The sequence below is a fragment of the Emydura macquarii genome, unplaced genomic scaffold, assembly GCF_026122565.2.
Source record: "Emydura macquarii macquarii isolate MOO-44397 ecotype Brisbane River unplaced genomic scaffold, CSIRO-AGI_Emac_v2 contig_1876, whole genome shotgun sequence".
Taxonomy (NCBI): domain Eukaryota; kingdom Metazoa; phylum Chordata; order Testudines; family Chelidae; genus Emydura; species Emydura macquarii.
The window spans coordinates 22,119,395-22,141,459 of NW_027132013.1; the positions used below are offsets into that span (position 1 = coordinate 22,119,395).

The 22,065-nt window shown below is 45.1% G+C and overlaps 1 protein-coding gene across 1 annotated transcript in view; it reads left to right on the top strand.

Moving 5' to 3' along the window:
- LOC137159677 (cytosolic phospholipase A2 zeta-like) overlaps positions 1–11,968 on the top strand; it is a 40,535-nt gene extending 28,567 nt beyond the window's left edge. The window contains exons 16-20 of the mRNA XM_067558142.1: positions 2,465–2,572; positions 4,414–4,608; positions 8,830–8,996; positions 10,305–10,491; positions 11,748–11,968. Coding sequence (XP_067414243.1) covers positions 2,465–2,572; positions 4,414–4,608; positions 8,830–8,996; positions 10,305–10,491; positions 11,748–11,968 — 878 coding nt within the window. The remainder of the gene's footprint in view (positions 1–2,464; positions 2,573–4,413; positions 4,609–8,829; positions 8,997–10,304; positions 10,492–11,747) is intronic.
- Positions 11,969–22,065: the final 10,097 nt, after the last annotated feature.

A 22,065-nucleotide genomic window follows, 5' to 3' on the forward strand; every position in this document is an offset into this window, starting at 1 on the left:
TTCTGAGATGAGCTGTGTGGTGGCTCACCGGCTCTTCACTGAAGTGCTTTTGTGACTTCGGAGTACCCTCCTGGAAAGTGCACCTGGGCATTGAAAGTCTGGCGCAGTCACCCTCCCCTCCTGCATGCCTGCAGGTGGAGGTGCTGCTCGACTGCATTGACACACAGGATAGTGTTGAAGACATTTGTTTTACCCTGATGTTTTTTTCATTTTTTCCAAGTTGGGTAGTGTAACAGGGTCTGTCTTCATCTCGTGTTAGAGCCTGCTCCTGCCTCTGTTTCCTCCTTTGCTCAGTTAAACAAACCAGCACAACTAGTGCTGTTGACATACTCACCCCTTCTCGGGGACTCATTTATTAATATAGAATAACAGTTTAACTCAAAAGTAGGATGTCTCAGCCTTTTTCTCAAGGCTCAGCAGTCCATTATGCCCCCATGGGTTCCTAATACTCTTGTTGATGGTATTGCTGCTGCTCCTCACTGCTGGTTGCTCCAGCCAAGCCTTTTCTTCTGGCTCACGGGGGGGAGTCTTCCCCACTGCACTCAGACCAAGTCTCCTCTGATCCTTTGCATGTGACTTCCTGCTCCCTGCAAGGCTCTTTTCCTCTGACCCTTCTGTCATGGCATCAGGCTGCAGGTCTCTGTTTGGGCCAACACGCTTATCCTAATTGTGAGCTCATGTGGGAGAACGTGGATATATGTTATATAACATGTTCCAACCACATACAACAATCAGTGTTGGTGGGAAGGGTGTAAAAGAGTGACTGATTTAGTCCAAACGAAAAGGCTGACTGATATGACTCCAGCACTGTGTTAAGATCCTGTTTGGGAGACTGGAAATCAATGAACCAAAATGGGTATATTGGAAATTAGGCCTAATTGGTGGACAAAAACTGAACGGATGGGCTATCCTGCCCATCATTTCCTTTTGGGGTCCTTAAAAGAAAAGACTTTGGAGGGAGGGGGGAATTGAGCCTGAGCACAACCACTGGTAGCCAAAAGAAGGGGAAGGAGGATTGCGCTATACTATCATGGCTGCCACCCCCACCGTATCCAGGGACCCTGGGATCCACAGTGACACTACTGGGCCTTTGTTGTCCCAATCCTGAGAGAGATTCTGACCAGATGGGTCCCAGAGAAGGACCTCGATGACATTGCCACCTCCACTCGCTCCGTCCGAATCCCAAACACTCCTTGGGATATGAAACTGTCTCCTCACACACCCTTCATGTGTCCTTTTCCTTCCCCACCTTGTTTCTCCTCTTTCCTACCCAGCGCCTTTTTCCTTCTGTCTAACAAGAGTCTGGTTTAGCTGTTGTGAACCTTTGACAAAAGCTGCAGCTGTGCCCTAAACAGGCCAATGCCGGAACAAGTTTGCCAGGTCTTGGAGTGGCTGATCAGGCCGTGTGCTGTGCCTGTGTTTTTCCAGCAGGGCTGTTGCAAGTGGGTGCAACATCAGAAACAGATGTTGCGTTTTCCATCTCTGCTATTCTTTTCTCTCCCCTTCTGTGTGTGTGTCTTGTTTTGTCTTTAAGCAAAGAGGATCAAACTTTAATAACAATAGAAATAACAGCAGCTTCAGCCCCTCTCAATTAACTTTTTCCCCCGAAAAGGACAATTATTACTATCTTTAATGCTATCTAAAGGACTCAAACAAAGGGTTTTCTTTATAACATTTCTCTACAGCTAAAGGAAAAGGGGATAAGAATTCTGATTAAAATAAAAGCCTTCATTAATACTTTCCATTTCAAATGCTTTAACTGTTTTCTTCTTTTCTATATTTTTAATAAAGGGTCGAAGGGCTGTTTAATGGTGTGTTTTCCATGGTACTAAGCAGGCTAAGGCCTCTCCATACCTAATGCTGACCTTGTTTAAAACTGTTTATTGTTGGACAGTTTCAGGGTCATGGTAACATCTCTGACTCTGTGGGCCCATACATTCCATCAAAATGAATACAACCCAGCTCAGATCTCTCTTGGGAGTACCCTGGACTGGGCCTCACTGTAGAGATGTCTCCTTTAGGTCTTCCCTTGTTTCCCTCTCTCTCCAGCAGAGTAGGCTCCCTCTTACAGGGTGCCCTATCCCTGTACTACCATTATCTGATGCCTGGTTACCTGACCCAACCACTGGCTGAAGCCCAAACCAATCCCTTGGGAAAAGGATAATTAGGCAAAGGTGGGGCTGGGCTCAGTTCCTCTTACAGGGCAAGCTAGGGTGACCAGCTAGCAAGAGTGAAAAATCAGGATGGGGGTGAGGGGTAATAGGTACCTATATAAGAAAAAGCCCCAAATATCGGGAGTGTCCCTATAAAATCAGGACATCTGGTCACCCTAGGGCCAGTCTGCCTGATGACAGGTAGTGACCCAATGGTAGAAGCTCTATTAACTGCACTGGCTTTGAGAAGCCTACGAGGGTGTTAAATCCTTATTTATATCTATCTTCACTACCCCTTTTTTTGCCTATAGGAATATGGGGCAGTGCCTTTGCTGCAAGTCTGGATGATGTCTGTCTGAAGATGGCTGGTTCAGGACTGAGCTTTCTAGATTCTCTGAAAGATGTAATCAAAGTCATCGGTAAGGGGGGTCAGTACCCTATAAATAGTCAGTATTTCTTAAAAACTGGGTTATTTAAGAGGTCTCTCTTTAGAATGATCACACAACACATTAATATAACTCCAAAATTTAAAAAGTCCTGTGGAATTTCCAAGGCCAGAGGAGGCTCAGTTGGGCTGGATAGTTAACTCTTAAAAACATAAGAAGCTATCCTCAAGTGATCTGGTACAGAGGCTGATTTAAACAATAGGTTATGTACCACACTTCATAGTTCTGCAGTTTCATTTTTGCGTTCCTTCAGAACTCTTGGATGAATACCATCTGGTCCTGGTGACTTCTTATAGTTTATCAATTTGTTCCAAAACCTCCTCTACTGACACCTCATTCTGGGACTGTTTCTCAGATTTGTCACTTAAAAAGAATGGCTCAGGTTTGGGAATCTCCCTCACATCCTCAGCCTTTAAGACCAATGCAAAAAAATTCATTTAGTTTGACCGCAATAGTCTTATCTTCCTCCTTTAGCATCTTGATCATCCAGTGGCCCCACTGGTTGTTTAGCAGGCTTCCTGCTTCTAACACACTTAAACATTTTTTGCTGTTACTTTTTGAGTCTTTGGCTAGCTGTTCTTCAGATTCTTTTTTGGCCTTCCTAATTATATTTTTATACTTTATTTGCCGGACTTTATGCTCCTTTCTATTTTCCTCTATAGGATTTAACTTCCACTTTTTAAAGGATGCCTTTTTGCCTCTAACTATTTCTTTTAGTTTTTTATCTTCGGTGGTACTTTTTTGGTCCTCTTACTATGTTCTTTAATTTGGGAATATACATTTAAATTGAGCTTCTATTATGGTGCCTTTAACACAATCTCTCTAATGCTGTATTCCACTCTATCATGTAGTTTCTTTCAGCAATGTGGCGTATATTAACGCAGTAGATTAAATAATAACGGTCACCATTAACTTCTCTCTTCCTTCCTAACCTCCCATCTTACATGGTTCCCATGACTACAATATTTTGCAAAACCCCTGGGCAGTAGGAAGATATTGTTACTCCTGTTTAATAGATGGGGACCTGTGGCACAGAAGTGTAGAGAGGTTAAGTGACTTGTCCAAGATCATCTAGGAGGCTGATGGAAGATCTGGGAATTGAACCCATGTCTTTTGAGACCCAGTCCAGTATCTAACCACAAAGAGAAGGAAGGTCTAGTGGTTAGTGTGCTAGCCTAGGACTTGAGAGACCTGGGTTCAATTCCTTTCTTGGCCGTGGACTTTCCCTCTAACATTGGGAAAGTCACTCTGGACCTCAGTTCTGTGTCTGTGCATGGGGGTTAATAGTAATTCTCTATCTCAAAGGGGTGCTGTGAGGATAAATACATTAAAGATTGTGAGGTGCTCAGAAACTATGGTGATGGGGGATATAGAAGTATCTTCAATAGCTAGGTAGAAAGACCATCCTATGCATTTGTTGTACCATAGTATTAGATTTCACTACACTGTTTTTCATTTGTAACTCTAAGAAATACTGTAGTAAATGTTCAGTATTTATAGTGACTGTTGTCCCCATGTGAGAACATACCCATGGTGTCATATGGTGACAGTTTTCACTGGTATGAGTTTGGGATGGTTACACGACTCGTGAGTGAGACTTGAAAGTCATCCTAAATGATGAAACTTTAGTATAGACTCAGTTAATTTGGACCTCATTCTAATATATTTTTACAGTGTTCACGTATTCAGGGGAAAAAACCCGTCTTATGACAATAGATTGAACATTCATTTGTGAAAAGATGAGTATCTTGAAATGGTAGGCTTGAATGAGCGTGCTTTTAAATAAATTCTGATCTTTATGGCTTGTGTTGTAGATGATTGCAGAAGATTCCATTTGCGGGACCCCACTTGGTTAAAGACTCGTCTGGTTATACCAGGGGGACCATTATTACAAATTTTCCAGGATTTCTTCAAGTCCCGTGTCACCTCTGGGGAAACCTTCAACTTCATGAAAGGCTTGTATCTTCACAAGGATTATGTCAACAACAAGAATTTTGTGGCCTGGAAAGGTAGCCATTGTGAAATAGATCAGACTGTGTTTGGGATATTCTGTTAATATTTTAAAATCATGCACAACTTCAGAGTTTTGGGCCAAACTCTTTGCTAGTGTAAGTTTGGAACAGCTCCATTGAAGTCAATGGAATGCTGCCAATTTATACCAGCAGCAGAGAACTTGGTGCAATTGGAATTCTTGTTGGCTATGAAATAATACCTGACCTAGCTGGTGATATAGACCTGTTCTACTTCAAGTGATTGCTCATATTCATTCCAATATAGGTGAGTGCACGCCCCATGCACTGGTTCTCGGAACTTTTTTCCCCTTAGCAAGCCCCATAGGGCCGGCTCGGGCGCCCCCTGGAGTGCCGCGCCCATGCCACGGTATATCAGGTGCCACCGGCCCTGTGGGCCCTCAGTTCCTTCTTTCCGCTTGTGACGGATCCTGGATTGTCTGCCTCTTGCTTTTGCAAGTAGCATCCCCTTTGTTTCATTGTGGTTAGATAAGTGAACTGTTAATTAGTTGTTAAGTAGCATAGTTGTTAGACGTTAAGTAGTTAGATAGATAGCTCTCAGGGGCTTGAGGCTGGGCCATGCCTGGATCAACCGGCTTCAAAGCCTGTGCTGCCTGCGGCAAGGATTTTCCCGTGAGTGACCCTCATGGCCGATGTCAACACACTCAGTGCCAAAAAGGAAGAAGCGGCAGGACACCGCGCGCCAGGACTCCCCTGCACCGCCCACCTGGCTGGGGGGGAGTCAGGAGATGCAGGTGCTGGAGTAATCTCCACAGCATGCGAGTTGTGCATCTCCCCGCAGGGAGCCTCCCCTGATTCCTGGGCAAATTGCCGAGGGCGCAGGGACCGGTATCTCGGGGTAAACCCGCACTGGGTGGCCCCGGTGGGTGGCAGAGACAGGAATCGAAGTCTCCCCCCAGACGGTCGCGGAGGGTAGAGAGTGCGGGCTCCACTCCCAGCTCCGATACCGAGTCGTCGAGCTCCTCGACACCGCAGCATCGAGGGTGGTCAAGATGTTCACGCAAGAGGCGATGCCGTTACAGTTCTGCCTCGCATGGGGTCGCAGTTCCAGCTCTAGCACCTCAGCACAGAGTCCATCACGGCACCGGTCCAGATCCCTGGCATGCAGCCAGGCGCGGATCCCAGTACCCAACGAGACTGAACGCGCTCGGCACTGGTCTAGATCCCCGGCACGCAGCCGGACAAGGGCCATTCCTCAGAGGAGGAATTGGACCCTGGGGAGGGTCCCTCCATGGGCCCCCTTCCACAATCCTCCTCCTCTTCCCCTGACGATGCGGCCACTAGGGACCATAGAACACCCCTGCCAGACTTCCGAGCACACCAGGAGCTGCTGAGAAGGGTGGCCAGTAATTTAAAGCTGGAACTCAAGGAGCTATCTGAGGAGGAGGATCCCCTCTTTGGTGTGTTGGGGTCAGCAGGGCCATCCAGAGTTGCCCTGCCAGTACATGTGAGAAGATCTTGAAGCTGGCCAAGACCCTCTGGCAAACCCCTGCCTCGGTTGCCCCTACATCCAAGGGCGCCGAGAAGAAATACATGTCCTCGCGGAAGGGTTTGAGTATTTGTACACCCACCCTGCCCCGGGAACTCTCGTTGTTGATGCCGCCAACCAATGAGAGAGGCAGGGGTCCCAGGGCAATACCCCCAAGAATAAAGATTACAAAAAATTAGACCTTTTTGGCCGCAAGGTCTATTCTACGGGGGCCCTGCAGCTGAGGATCGCCAATCATCAGGCGCTCCTCGGCAGATACAACCTGAATCTCTGGTCCTCCTTGCAGAGGTTCGCTCAGAGATTGCCACAGGACCAGGCAGTGGACTTTGCCACGGTGATCGAGGAAGGTGCTGCAGTGGCAGGGGCGGCCTTACAGATGGCCAGTGATGCGGTAGACACCGCCAGCAGAGCCATGGCTTCGGCCATTGTGATATGGCGGTGTTCCTGGCTCTTGTCATTGGATCTATCTCCAGAGATCCAGCACTCCATCCAGGACCTGCCTTTCGATGGCACTGGCCTCTTCTCTGAAAAAACTAATGACAAACTGCATGCCCTAAAAGACTCCAGGGCTACATTAAAATCTCTAGGGCTTTACACCCCTCAGGCCTTGAGGTGTCAGTCTTGCCCGCAGGCCCAACGCCAGCCGCAACCTGCCCCTAGACCACCTCCCAGACCCCCTCAACCCAGGAGGGGTCGGGACCGGTATAGACAACCTAACCGGCATGACTGCCAAGGGTCCTCGACGGGCTCCCAACAAGGCCCGTCCAAGGGGCACAACAACAAGCACCAATTTTGATGGTGCGCCTAAGGGTGGCACTCTTACCGTCCCATTGGATCCAACCCTGTTTGCCCACAGACTCAGGCCGTACTACACCGAGTGGCAGAACATCACCTCAGACTGTTGGGTCCTCGGTGTAGTCCGTAGGGGCTATGCCCTTCAACTCACGGCCTTCCCCCCAGAGTCTCCCCCTACCCCGTGCCTCTTCAGGGACCCCTCTCACGAGCAACTCCTCATACAGGAGGTGAACTCGCTCCTCCTCTGAGAGGCTGTGGAAGAAGTTTCTTCACAGGAAAGGGGTTCTACTCATGATATTTCCTCATTCCCAAGGCGAAGGGGGGCCTGAGGCCCATTTTAGATCTCCACCGTCTGAACAAATTTATGACATCTCAGGTTCTGTATGGTTTCCCTAGCCTTCATTATTCCCGCTCTGGATCCAGGGGACTGGTACGCTGCCCTCAATTTAAGAGATGCATATTTCCACATCTCCATCCTCCCCTGGCACAAAAGTTTCCTCCGGTTTGTGGTAGCTGGCTGCCACTTCCAGTTTTTGACCCTGCCCTTTGCCTCTCGTCCACCCCCAGGGTATTTACAAAGCGTATGGCGGTGGTGGCAGCACACCTGCGCCGCAGAGAGGTCCAGATCTTCCCCTACCTGGACAACTGGCTGATCCGGGGCAGGTCCAGGGCCCACGTGAGGAACAGCCTGACACTCACCTGTGTGACATGCACCAGACTGGGGCTGCTCATCAATGAGCAGAAGTCTACTGTCACCCGGTGCAGCGCATAGACTTCATCGGGGCCACCCTGGATGCCACCCAGGCGAGAGCCTTCCTCCCACAACCTTGCTTCGAGGCGATGGCTGCCATAATAGACAATCTCCACAGGTCCCCCATGACGACAGCCAGGCATTGCCTTCAGCTGTTGGGACACATGGCAGCCTGTACGTACGTGGTGAGGCTTGCTCGCCTCAAACTCAGGCCTCTTCTGGCGTGGCTGGCCTCGGTGTATGCATCCGCCAGGCACTCGTTGAACAGAGTGGTCACGGTTCCCACTCAGGTACTGACCTCCATGGATTGGTGGAGGGACACAGGGAAGGTATTGAGGAGTGTTCCCTTCAGAGACTTGGCACCATCAATAACTCTGATCGGATGCCTCGGATGTGGGGTGGGGGGCCCAAATCAGCAGCGACCTCAGCACCCAGGGGCTCTGGTCAGCACAGGAGAGCGGCCTTCCTGGAGAGAGTGCCCCTGCAGGACATCTGCAAGGCAGCTACCTGGTCGTTGGTCCACACCTTCACGTCCCACTACGCCATCGTGCAGCAGGCGAGAGAGGCTGTGGGCTTCGGCAGAGCCGTGCTGATGAGTAGCAGCTAGACGCTGACTCCTATCCACCTCCAAGGTATGGCTATTTAATCTCCTATATTGGAAAGGCTATTAGCAATCACTCGAAGTAGAAAACAGGGTTACTTACCAGTAACTGTTGTTCTTCGAGATGTGTTGCTCATATCTATTCCACACCCACCCTCCATCCCCGCTGTCGGAGTCGGCAGAAAGAAGGGACTGAGGGCCTGCAGGGCTGGCAGCACCTGATATACCGCGGCATGGGCGCGGCACTCCAGGGGGTGCCTGAGCCAGCCCTACGGGGCTTGCTAAGGGGAAAAAAGTTCCAGGAACCAGTGCACAGGGCACGCACTCACCTATATTGGAATGGATATGAGCAACCCATCTCGAAGAACAACAGTTACTGGTAAGTAACCCTGTTTTTTCTTCTTTGCTTCCTGAATATCCAGAGTGCAGGTCTGATTTTAGTGTGGGAGTATAGAACAAGTATTAGAGGTTTCTCCTTAAGATCTCAGTGGTTACTTCATTTCCTCATTTCCAAAGTTTTCTTATCTTTTTGGTAACTGTGATGTTATTCTTGGGGTCTTTCAGGTACACACCTGGATGCCTTTCCCAATCAGCTGACTCCCATGGAAGACAGCCTGTACTTGGTGGATGGTGGTTTTTCTATCAACTCTCCCTTTCCCTTGGTGGTCCAGCCAGAGAGAGATGTGGATGTCATCCTGTCATTTAACTATTCTTGGGAAGCCCCATTTGAGGTGAGACACAACTGAGCAGTGTTAGACAGGGAAAGAAACATGGAAACATATATATTTTTTTATGATAACATGGATCAGTCCAAGATGTTTGAATATAGTGTCTCATGGAGTAGGACATATTGTAATAAATCTAAGGCCACTCAAGACTTCAGTTGTCACATCATGCAATTCACTGTGAACTTCATGTCACAACATGAACTTCACACGTGGAACTTCACAGTGACAGTGGTGGTGGAATGCCAATCTTTCTGCTTAAAAAGTATAGGCCCTTATCATTTTACCTAAAGGTGAATCTCCTTTAGCAGTCTAAGACTTGTGGCACACAATTGCATATTCTTATTGCATCTAGTAGAAGGCATTTTTAGGTGGGAAGATGAAGGGGGCAGTGATTTTTATTTTTTTTAGTGCTAATAGTAGGCTCTTTATGCTGTATACAAACGTGTTCACAAAATACTGTGTGCTGATAGTCAAATTCAATATATATATAATCTTGAAAGGTTTCAATTTTAATTTGTAGTGTATTTTGAGGGAGATAAGTTATTTCCAATATTTTTATTTTTATTTATTTTAATATTTGCCCTAGCACCAAAAAGTCTAGTTGTTCAAAATATCTCTACAGAAACTGATATCTATCAGATTCTGTAATAAAATCCTAATATTAGACACACCTTGTCATTCTGTAGTCAACTTCTTCTTTTAGTGCCAGAAAAAGGTGACCACAACACCGTATGTTACTTGTCTACAAACCCATCATAGGATATACTGTTAACTTTTTTCTTCTTTGTAGTTTTTGAGTTTTAATTATAGAAGCATTTTATTTGTTTTTAGCAAAGTTAGAAATCTGAATGCACTCCTTTCAAGCTTAACTATAGGTTTGGCTGTGTGACTGACTAACATTTGTGTTTAAAATATATTACGAAAGTGTTTTTAAAACCTTGTTAAATGTAATAAGACTCAGGATGTCAGTACATTTACAGCACTTGAAAAATATGTACTTATTTTTCACAATATCCCTGTGAGGTAGCTTATCACCATTTTACAGATGAGGAAATGGAGGAAGAAAGGTTAAATGACTTGCTCTAGGTCACAGAGGAAGTAAATGAAAAAGTTCCCATATTCATGATTTAAACCATGCAGTCTCTGTTTTATAAAATATTTACCACATGACAGAAGTCAATTACAAATATTAAATATTTTCTAATATTTTAATCATAGTTGTGCCGTAAATATAATCATTAGGAGGAAAATTTCTATTTTTCTGTGTTTCATTGGATAAAACAGGACCTGACTTTTGTTCTGTGACCATAGGTTTTACAGTTGACTCAGAAATATTGTGAAGAATTGGAAATTCCCTTTCCACAAATCATCTTGAGTGAGGAAGATGAGAAGAAGCCAAAAGAGTGTTACATGTTTGTGGATCATGAGAACCCAAAGGCTCCCATAGTGCTTCACTTCCCACTGGTGAATGACACATTCCGGAAATACAAGGCACCGGGTAAGGGAGTGTGTTTCAAGATCCTGTGATTAAGGTATTTGGGTATGATTAGCCAGACAGAATGCATGACTGACTGACCTTTCCTAGCCATAAAATGTATGCAGTTGTAGCTGTGTTCGTTCCAGGATATTAGAGAGACAAGGTGGATGAGGAAATAGCTTTTATTGGACCAGCTTCTGTTGGTGAGAGAGTCATGCTTTCAAGCTTACACAGTGCTCTTCCTCAGATCTTGGGCCTGATCTGAAGAATAAAAGATTTAAAAAAAAAAAAGACCAAATATTACCAATAAGAGATATTACCTCACCATCTTGTCTCTCTAACCATAAAATATCATATATTTCCCTTACCTAGTTCCCTGTAAGCGATTGAGCTCTGTTACCTTTTTACAGAAAGAGCAACAAAAGTTTCATTTTGGTCAGGGGAATAATGGGGCTGTCCCAAAAGCTATTTAAAAGTGTGGGGGAATGTAAGTAGACAATTATTTGTTCTTTTATGAACCAATCCCTTCCCTGCCAACTAGTTCTGCCACATATAATGGCTAGATATAGACGTGAACTAATATTTCTGGGGTTTATCTTTTCTATAGTCTATCCATCCTTTTTGTATGAATTATAAAGAGGTTTGAAATACAATCACTTAGCTTTGCCTCAAGCCTTATAATTTAGGAATTCTCTGAAATTTTTCTATCTGAGAACCTGAAACATCTTTTTACTCATAGGACCCCGTTACTCATTTTAAAATTAAGTTTAGTTACAGTAGAAAGTGTGGGAGCCTTTTTGTATATTTAGGATCCACCTTGACCAGCTAACACGTGTTAAAGGCCAAGTGGCCCATCTACATTAGGGTGTTAAAAATATGTTTTAAAAACACACCTTTTATCCTAATGCAGGCAGTCCCTTCCAGGATGAATTAACTTTGCTACCTTGGAGTTACTTTAGTATTTCTCACCTCCAGAATTTTAGCTTAACACTGTAGTGTACCATGTTGTGATCTGTTACAGAAAAACACATGTTGTCTCTTTAAACTGTGTTTTTGGATGGTGGTGAAAGTATAAAGTGGAGACAGTATTGTGGCTCAAAGCTTGAAAGCCCAAGTATTGTGATCCTACGGGGAGGGTGCTGAAATCTCTTCTCATGCAATCCTGACCAGGAGAGTGGCTAAAAGTCAAAATCTGCTTATTGATATGTTACCTTCATTGGTGATTCAATTAAAGCCTTCTAGGAAGACTTTCACAGTTTATTTTTCTCTTGCTGTAGGAGTAGAACGTGAGTCAGAAGATGAGAAATCCTTTGGTGACTTTGTCATTGTGGGAAAAGACTCTCCTTATCGCACGCTAAACTTCACCTTTGAGCACTATGACTTTGACAGGCTGGTGGAAGTGAACTGCTACAATGTTCTGAACAACAAGGACTCACTCCTAAAAGCCCTGAATTTGGCTCTGAGCAGGAGGAAGCTGAAGAAGGGCAACAGGCAATGAAAACCTTCTTGGCATAGGACATGGATGGACTGCAATGCACCAAAGGCATATGGTTCAAATAGGAATGCTCAAGGATATGGTAGCTGCAAGCTACCTTCATTTGAATGGAAGAAGTACAGTTAAATTTCCTACATGTCACACTGAAAACATACATCACAACTGTGGAGAACTCTCTCTTCCTCTCACTACTTCCTCCTCCCAACACTGTTGTACTCTGCTTCAGATACATAGATGAATACAATTTATAGGGGAAGAGTCAGCATGGTTTTTATAAAGGGAAATCATGCATCACCAATCTACTAGAATTATTTGAGGGGGTTACCAAGCATGTGGACAAGGGTGATCCAGTGGATATAGTGTAATTAGATTTTTAGAAAGCCTTTGACAAGATCCCTTAACAAAAGCTCTTAAGCAAAATAAGCAGTCATGGGATAAGAGGGAAGGTCCTCTCCTGGATCAGTAACTGGTTAAAAGATGGGAAACAAAGGGTAAGAATAAATGGTCAGTTTTCAGAACAGAAAGAGGTAAATAGTGGTCCTGCATGGGTCTGTACTGGGACCAATACTATTCAACATGTTGTGGTAGGGTGGCCTTCGTGTTAGAATCATAGAATCATAGAATATTAGAGTTGGAAGGGACCTCAGGAGGTCATCTAGTCCAACCCCTGCTCAAAGCAGGACTAACCTCAGCTATATCATCCCAACCAGGGCTTTGTCAAGCCTCAGCTTAAAAACCTGTAAGGATGGAGATTCCACCACCTCCCTAGGTAACCCATTCCAATGCTTCACCACCCTCCTAGTAAAAAACTTTTTCCTAATGTCCAACCTAGACCTCCCCCTGCAACTTGAGACCGTTGCTCCTTGTTCTGTCATCTGCCACCACCGAGAACAGCCTAGCCCCATCCTCCCTAGAACCCCCTTTCAGGTAGTTAAAAGCCGCTATCAAATCCCCCTCACTCTTCTCTTTTGCAGACTAAACAAGCCCAGTTCCCTCAGCCTCTCCTCATAAGTCCTGTGCTCCAGCCCCCTAATCATTTTGGTTGCCCTCCGCTGCACTCTCTCCAAATTGTCCACATCTTTTTTGTAGTGGGGGGCCCAAAACTGGACACAGTATTCTAAATGCGGCCTCACCAATGCCGAATAGAGGGGAATAATCACTTCCCGTGACCTGCTGGCAATGCCCCTCCTAATGCAGCCCAATATTCCATTAGCCTTCTTGACAACCAGGGCACACTGCTGACTCATATCCAGCTTTTTATCCACCGTTACCCCCAGGTCCTTTTCTGCAGAGCTGCTGCCCAGCTCGTTGGTCCCCAGTCTATAGCTGTGCATGGGATTCTTCCTTCCTAAGTGGAGGACTCTGCACTTGTCCTTGTTGAACCTCATTAGATTTCTTTTGGCCCAATCCTCCAGTTTGTTTAGGTCACTCTGTATCCTATCCCTACCTTGCAGGGTATCTACCACTCCCCCCAGCTTAGTGTCGTCCGCAAACTTGCTGAGGGTGCAATCTACCCCATCCTCCAGATCATTAATAAAGATGTTGAACAAAACCGGCCCCAGGACCGACCCCTGGGGAACTCCGCTTGTGACCGGTTGCCAGCTAGACATGGAGCCATTGATCACTACTCGTTGAGCCCTATGCTCTAGCCAGTTCACTATCCATTTTATAGTCCATTCATCCAACCCATACTTCTTTAACTTGCTGATAAGAATACTGTGAGAAACCGTATCAAAAGCTTTGCTAAAGTCAAGGTATATCACATCCACCGCCTTCCCCACATCCACAGAGCCAGTCACCTCATCATAGAAAGCAATCAGGTTGGTCAGGCATGACTTTCCCTTGGTGAATCCGTGTTGACTGTTCCTGATCACCTTCCTCTCTTCCAAGTGCCTTAAAATGGATTCCTTAAGGACCTGTTCCATGATCTTTCCAGGGATTGAGGTGAGGCTGACCGGTCTGTAGTTCCCCGGATCCTCTTTCCTCCCTTTTTTGAAGATGGGCACTATATTTGCTTTTTTCCAGTCCTCAGGGACCTCCCCCTGTTGCCACGAGCTTTCAAAGATAATAGCCAATGGCTCTGAAATCACCTCAGCCAACTCCCTCAGCACCCTCGGGTGCATTGCATCCGGCCCCATGGACTTGTGAATGTCCAATCCTTCTAAATAGTCTTGAACCTGTTCCTTCAGCACTGCGGGATGTTTGCCTCCTTCCCATTCTGTGCCACCCAGTACAGCAGTCTGGGAGCTGATCTTGTCTGTGAAGACAGAGGCAAAAAAGGCATTGAGTACCTCAGCTTTCTCCACATCCTCCGTCACTAGGTCGCCTCCCTCTTTCTTTAAGGGGCCTACACTTTCCAGTGGGCCGAGTGCTTTTTCAGTGTGGTGGGCACAAAATGGCTGCCCAGGCTCCCATCCATCTTAAGATGGCGGCTGCCTCGCTTCTGCCTCATCTTCCTTCAGGCCTTCACAGGTTGAGCAGTGCCCTCGGGACCTTAGGTTCTAAGGTTGGGGTAGGGAGTGTCCGAGCCCACCCTCTTCTTCGGGCACCAGCCCAGAGACCCTGGCTGACAGCAGTGGCTGGCTGCTGCTCTAAGGCACTGTGTAAGACTTCTCTCTGGGCTGCTTCCCTACCCTGGTCTTCGTTGGGGCTAAGTAGCCACTCCAACGGGCAAGCCCCTGCTTTCCCCTGGCTCCTGCCACTCACAGTTCTACTTCTCCTTCTCCCACTCTCCAAAGCTCCAGACCTCCAAACTTCAAAAGCCCCCCTGCCTGGCTGGCCAAGGCTTATATCTGCTCCCAGGCAGTCCTTAATTGGTCTCAGCTGATCTTGACCCTTAGCTGACCCTAATTGGTCTCAGCTGACCCTGGCCTCAGCTGGCCCTAATCAGCCTGCAGGAACCCTTGGGCAGCTGCTAGGGGAACAGGGCCTTGGTTGTTCTTCGGCTCACATAGCATCCTTCTACCACCCTCTGGTAGCCCCTGTCACAATATTCATAAATGATCTGGAAAAAGGGGTAAACAGTGAGGTGACAAAATTTACAGATGATACAAACCTATTCAAGATAGTCAAGTCCAAAGCAGACTGCGAAGAGTTACAAAGGCATGTCACAAAACTAGGTGACTGAGCAACAAAATGGCAGATGAAAATCAGTGTTGATAAATGCAAAGCAATGCACATTAGGAAACATAATCCCAACTATACATATAAAATGATGGGGTCTAAATTAGCTATTATCACTCAAGAAAGGGATCTTGGAGTCATTGTGGATAGTTCTCTGAAAATATCCTCTCAATGTGCAGCAGCAGTCAAAAAAGCTATCAGAATGTTGGGAATCATTAGGAAAGGAATAGATAATAAGACAGAAATATTATATTGCCTCTATATAAATCCACAGTGTGCCCACATCTTGAATACTGTGTGCAAATGTGGTCACTCCATCTCAAAAAAGATGTAAAAGGCACAGAAAAGGGCAACTAAAATAGGGGTATGGAAAAATTCCATTTGAAGAGAGAGTAATAAGACTGGGACTTTTCAGCTTGGAAAAGAGATGACTAAGGGGGGATATGATAGAGGTCTAAATAGTCATGACTAGTGTGGAGAAATTAAATAAGGAAGTGTTATTTACTCCATCTCATAACACAAAAACTAGGGGCCCTCAAATGAAATTAATAGGTAGGAGGTTTAAAACAAACAAAATGAAGCATTTCTTCACACAATGCACAGTCAACCTATGTAACTCCTTGCCAGCAGATGTTGTGAAGGCCAAGGCTATCAGAGGGTTCAAAAAAGAACTAGATCATGTGAGAATAGGTCCATCAATGGCTATTAGCCGGGATAGGTGGGGATTGCTGTTTGCCAGAGACTGAGAATGGGCAATGGGATGGATCACTTGATGATTACCTCTTCTATTCATTCTCTCTAAAGCACCTGGCCACTGTCAGAAGACAGGATACTGGGCTATATGAACCATTGGTCTGACCCAGTATGGCCATTCTTATGTTCTTATGTAGGTTGTAAAGCCCAATGAGATGATAATTGTCTTTCATTGCCAAGTGTCCAGTAATAAGAAACTAGGTATGTTGTGAGAGGAAAGGAGTTCCTTTCTTGATGTTCAGCACAGTCACAGATTCATCAAAGTTCTGGTAGTGTGGGGTTCTAGGGATGCTTATGTGAGGTGTAACAATCCTCCTCAATCCTGATATGATGATGCATGTTTTCAGTTATGGACCTCTGCAGAGAAGAAGGGTGATGTAGAAAATGAACACTGGGGACTGGATTGGTTAAGGCCACAAAACTCCTCTTTTGAATTGTGACCCATTTAGGATTTGAAGCCAGGTTGCCAGAAGTGAGATGTTAGTAAAAATCCAATCAGGAACTGTGCCAAGTCACGGAGAAAGATCTGGTTTGTTGGCAGAGATTCTTCTGTTCAAGGATTGGATAAAGTGGGCACATTCCTCTACAAAACCTAATTCAGGCTATGCCAAAAGGAGTTCCTTTTTAAATCTGCTGCATGTTAATAGTATTTAAACTAAAGTGTTGATTTTGACCTGTAAAACCCTAGATAGTTTGGTCCTAGCAACTTCAGAGACTGCCTCTCCTTGTGTGATACCTGAGCAATTGCTCTATCAACTTCCTAATAAAATTCAGGAAAGGATCCTTGGCTCTGGAAATTGCTTCCTCCTGCTTCTGCAACTTGGTTCACCAGAGTCTGGAATTGGGCATCTTCAGATGCTGCAAGAACTCACCTATTTTCTTAGGCTTTTGCTGGGAGGAAGAAGGGAGGCCATTTTTCTACAGATGGGTAGATTTTTTGTTTTAAGATATTTGAGTTAAGGCCTTGTTTAGAATTTTATTAGGATTTGTTAAAGTGTGTGTTTTAGAGGAATAATGTGATGCAGCTAGTGCTTGAGATAGGTGCAACTACTAAATGATGTTCATTTTATTTATTCACAAGTGCTGCTGCTATATTGTGGTGTGGAATTACCTCACTTTACAGAGGGAGTGTTTAAGAAAAAGAAACTAATTTTCAGTCAGGGCATGTCTAATCAAAACAAAGTTTTTTGGGGAATAGCCACTATTCACATGTATGGTGTTTACTTTGAACTGAATGTACCGATTGTGTATTTGAACTGTCATGACAGGAAGTTTGATATCCCTTTCTAAGAAGATCAGAGTGGAGTTGTAACTTTTCATGAACATTTTACTGCATAATTTCTGTAAAGACAAGTATATTTTGCAATTTCCGTTTAATTAAACAAAAATAATTTTGCTAACATGCCTCTTTTTAGGCCACATGGTTCAAAGTGGTGGATTTTTTCTTTACTGTTTGCTCGTTCAGCTTAATGATAGTTCCCCCTCTTCCAGTTTAAGTGCCTTCTGGTCAAAGGTAAGTTATAAGGAAGAGGCAGTATCATTATCCCCATTTTACTGGTAGGGAAACTGAGACGAAAAGGGGCCTTGACTTGCCCAAGGCCAGTAACAGAGCCAGCAGTAGTACCCAGGTCTCCTGAGTCTCAGTCCAGTGCTCTGTCCACTAGGGTGTACTGCTCAAATATAATATAAAAATCTGCACTCCAGGGATCTTGCTTTTCTGTACGCACCTGCTTTCTTTACAGCAGTGGAAGATAAACAGGTTTGGTAGCACTAGGGACCAAGGCAGGAAATCAGACTGCAGGAATCAGTGGATGGAAAACCATTTTATTTGTGCACTCATTTGTTGATGGGCTCTTAATCTGTCACAACTGGTGCTTGCTAATTAGAGCAAAGCTGTTTGTATGGGATCCTTTGTTGCATGTTTGTTTCATCAAACCCACCCCAATTACAGCAATTGTTATGTTGTATTAATTTATTTTGATGATCTGTTTGACTATTTGGGTGTATCTATATATATTGCACACACAAGACTAAGTTAAAGGAACAAGAAGTTTGTAAAGACAAGCACTCAAAAGTTAAGAAATGATAACTAAGGTTGCCTGTGAAATCTTAATTTGGCCCTTTTGTAGGCCTGCTTTATGGTAGTCTTTAATGTACATGATCTCATTCCATTTTTTTTCCATGGGACCTCTGCCTCATTCAGTCCACAGGATGGATGGTGCTCATTTAATGAGCTGCAATTCAATATTTTTTCTCATTATTTAGTGAGTGGCATTGGATCTTATTGATTGCACACTGTTCAAATCCTGTTCTGAAGACAGAATTAATTATCTCATGGGCTTTTTATTATAATGGTCATCACTGTAGTATCTGAGTGCTTCACAAACATTATTTGATGATTTATCTTCACAATACCTCTGTCAGGTGTGGGGTGCAATTATCCTCATTTTACAAAGGTGTCCATTAAATTGGTTGCCCCATTTGAGATACCTAGGACCTGTTTTTTCAAAGAACTTAGCATTAGATAGCATTATATATATTCAAAGTACAGATCAAATTGACTACAGTTGCAGCTGTGAGTGTGCAGCATTTCTGCAAATCAGACCCCAGGGTCTCAAGTCAGACACCCAGGAAAGGAGAAACACACTATTTGTGACCCCCTGTGTGTAGTTTGTTTTAAGAGACTTGTCGAGCATCAGAATTCTGTGGCTGAAGCATGGATAGAGTCTAATCATTTAAGCCAGCATTCAACAGCATCTTTTATAGCACAGTCTTGATTTTTCCCCCTGAGCACCATCCAGCCTTTGCACTTAATGAGGCAGATGTTGGTAGAAAAAATGGTATGTGATCATGTAATTAAAGAATGTGCATAATGCATATGCACAAGGGGTGTGAATTAAAGTAGCATTGGCTGGATATTTGGCATTTCCTAACTTCTGAGTGATTGGCTTTGCAATCAAAATGTTATTTTAATGTAGTTTTTGTGAGTAATTTCCTGCATATTAAAAACAAACAAACTGCAAAATGTGGAATCAGATTGTCCTTCACATGGGTCGTCATCAGGGTTGAAATCTTTACACCCACTGCACAGATCTCTGCCACTGAGCTAACCGAGTAACTGATAGCAGTAGTAGTTTGTCATCCTCTATGTGGACCAGCATTAGAGGGGAATGTCATTCCCCCACCTCCCTCTCCATTGGCTCCCAGTTTACACTAGACCCCATTCCTCTCCCCCACTGGTTCCTAGTTCCAATCTCAGTCTCCTATTTACTTTTCCTCCCAGATTCCCAGATCCAATCTACTCCCTTCCAATCCCAGGTCCAGATCTTGTCCCGTCTGCATGCGTGTCAGGCTGTTTCCTACTCCAAGGTGCCTTGGTGCCAGCGGGGGAAGTACAAACAACAGGTCTCCCTACTTTAAGTTTGTGTGCCTGGTGCCACAGTAACTGCAGAAAAAGGCCTGCTTAGCTCCTCCAGTCCCAGGCTGGAACATGTCCAGGGCAGTTAGAGCACAGCTAATATCTCCATAGTTTCCAACAAGTCTCTGCTGAGCATGGGTGAAGAGCAATTATTTTCAAAGGTTTATAACTTGATTGCATTTGGGCTGATTTTCATAAAGATGGCAAACCTCACATCCCTGAAGTACAGGACATTCACTTGTTCAATTTCATGGTCAACAGACTTTTTAAAGATCTGGACAAAACAACCGTGCTTTCTCTAAACTTGTTCTTGGAAACAGCTTGGACCTTGTTAGCTGAGGCGGGGGGTGGTGGGGAAAGCAAAAAACCAGCTTGAGGCAGACATCTGGCATGTGAAATTTCAGCCCAAATTGTTAGTCTGGCACTGGTATTTATATCAGATGGCAGGAATGATACCATGTTGGTGGTGATACTGTCACTAGAATACAACTTTCAGTTGTGGCTTCCTTTCTGCTCTTTGAGAGGACAATGCTGTGCCTGCAGATTGTGTGCTCCATGTAAGCTGTGTGTTTAAGTAAACCTTATGTCAGTTGGAAAACTAGAGTGCACTTTTCATGCTTACAGTATATGTGCCAAATACACTCTTCTCTGGAGCAACTCTTCGTACAGTCTGAGTCAGATACTCTTTGCAAGAGGAGAAAGCGTGCAGTGTTCTTGCCTTCTAAGGGTTGGAAACCTGGAAGGAGAATGTACTGTGAACTGTGGTCACAAAGCATTAACAAGGTAACAAATAAGTGATCACTTACAACCATGTTTGCCATGGTGCTGCACACCATGGCCGCTCATAGCACCAGCACAGGTAACGCTTGGCTACTGCCCATTGCAGTGCTGATCCCAACACCTTCACATACCATCGTGTTTTTCAACACTTATGTGAGGGAGGCAAGTGTCACTTTTACAGTTGGGGAAACCAAGGCACAAAGGTGGTGATTTGTACAAAGTCATGCAGTGAATGAATCTGTAGCAGAGCCAAGGACAGAGTCCAGCTCTCCTGACTTGTATCTTTTCCCATCGTTAATATTTATTTGTTTTTTTAGATTTGAACAATGTGCATCATATCAGAGGTACCTTATGTAGGAAAAAAAAAAGAGAATAGTCACCATAAATGGTTAAGCTCTTGTAATAACTGACTTGCCATTCAGCAGTGTCACAAGACTATCAAGTAATCCTTTTGCAATAGCCTCCATTTCCTCTACCCACTGCCTCCCCAAACAGTTGGAAAGGATGGGGCACAGGAGAAGGTGGGTTTTACAACATGACTGGAAAGTTACTAAATACAAACTCACTGGTGTACCAAGGCAAAGAAATTCCAAAGTTCCTGCATGGAGGGCATCCTGCCAGCAGCCCTTTCTCTTGTAAACTAAGGAGGATCCAGCACAAGTACCTCTTTTGCTTTGAGGGATAGTGATTATCTGAAAATAATCAGGTTCCGATAGGCTATAGCCAACTTTTTAAACTCCATCCAGACTTTTATTTGCACTAGTAATACACTCCATCCCAAACTGATTAGGACTGTGACATGTTAAAGACTGCACTTATAAAATCCAATGAAACTCACAAAATAGAATATATTTTTCTTTGATTATCTGTTTAACAGTATTTTCTGTAACCCAGATTTTATTTTTATGACTTTTGGGAATATGAATATTGCTCTTGGGAGGGAAAATGTCAAACCAGTTCCAAGTTCGGATGCACTAATGAATGCAGACTGTTGAGACTGTATTTCCTATGGTACAGAAGTGTTGTCTTATGATTAGCATGATGTAAGAACTATAAGCTGTGTGTTCTTCTTTGAGTGCTTGCTCATGTCCATTCCATTATAGGTGTGTGCACGCCTCCATGCACAGTTACCAGAACTTTTTTCCCCTTAGCAGTTCCCATAAGGCCGGCTCCGGTGCCCCCTGGAGCCCCGTACACATGCTGCGGTATATGAGGTGCTGCCGGCCTTATGCCCCCTCAGTTCCTTCTTTCCGCCTGTGACGATTGCTGGAACTTTGCTTGCTTTGTTGTTACGTCTGTTATTTAGATAGTTAGATTAGGTATCTGTTAATAGTGGCAGTTATTACCTAAGGTAGTCCTGGCTGGGACTTAGCCGAGACCGGGGCATGCCCCGGTCACCGGGCTTCAAGCCGTGTGCCTCCTGAGGGAAGGCTTTCTCGCTCAGCGGTTCCCACGGCAGCTGCCTGAAGTGCTTGGGGAAAGCCCATCGCAAGAAGTGTAAGATCTGCAAGGCTTTCAAACCGAGGACTCAGAAGGACAGAGAAATCCGTTTGAAAGCCTTGCTCATGGAGGCAGCTCTTCGTCCGGCCTCCGAGGCAACCCACTCCGTCTCGGTGCCGAGTGTGGGGTTGGTGCAGAATGCATCATTGGTACCGGCTGTGTCTCGACACCGCATATCTTCTCTGGTACCAAAGAACTATAAGCAGCACTTGGAGCGAGGACACTCCCCTGCACCATCCAAACAGGCGGGGAAGAGCACGGAGCTGCACTGGGGCCAGACCACAGACCTCCATTCACTGGAGCTGGCATCTCCAGTCAGGGAGCCACCCCCGACTCCAGGAAGGGGAGGAGCTCCTCCACACCTGCCAGTACCGTCAACACTGGAGGCCTTTCAGCCAGCAAGAGACTTGTTGGCCTTGCCTATGCCGCCTCCACCCTGGCCTCCACTGAGGGAGAAGGGGCTGGTGTTGCAGGGAAAGCCCGCATTGGGTCCCCCTGAATGGCTCAGGAGATCCCCGGTGTGGAT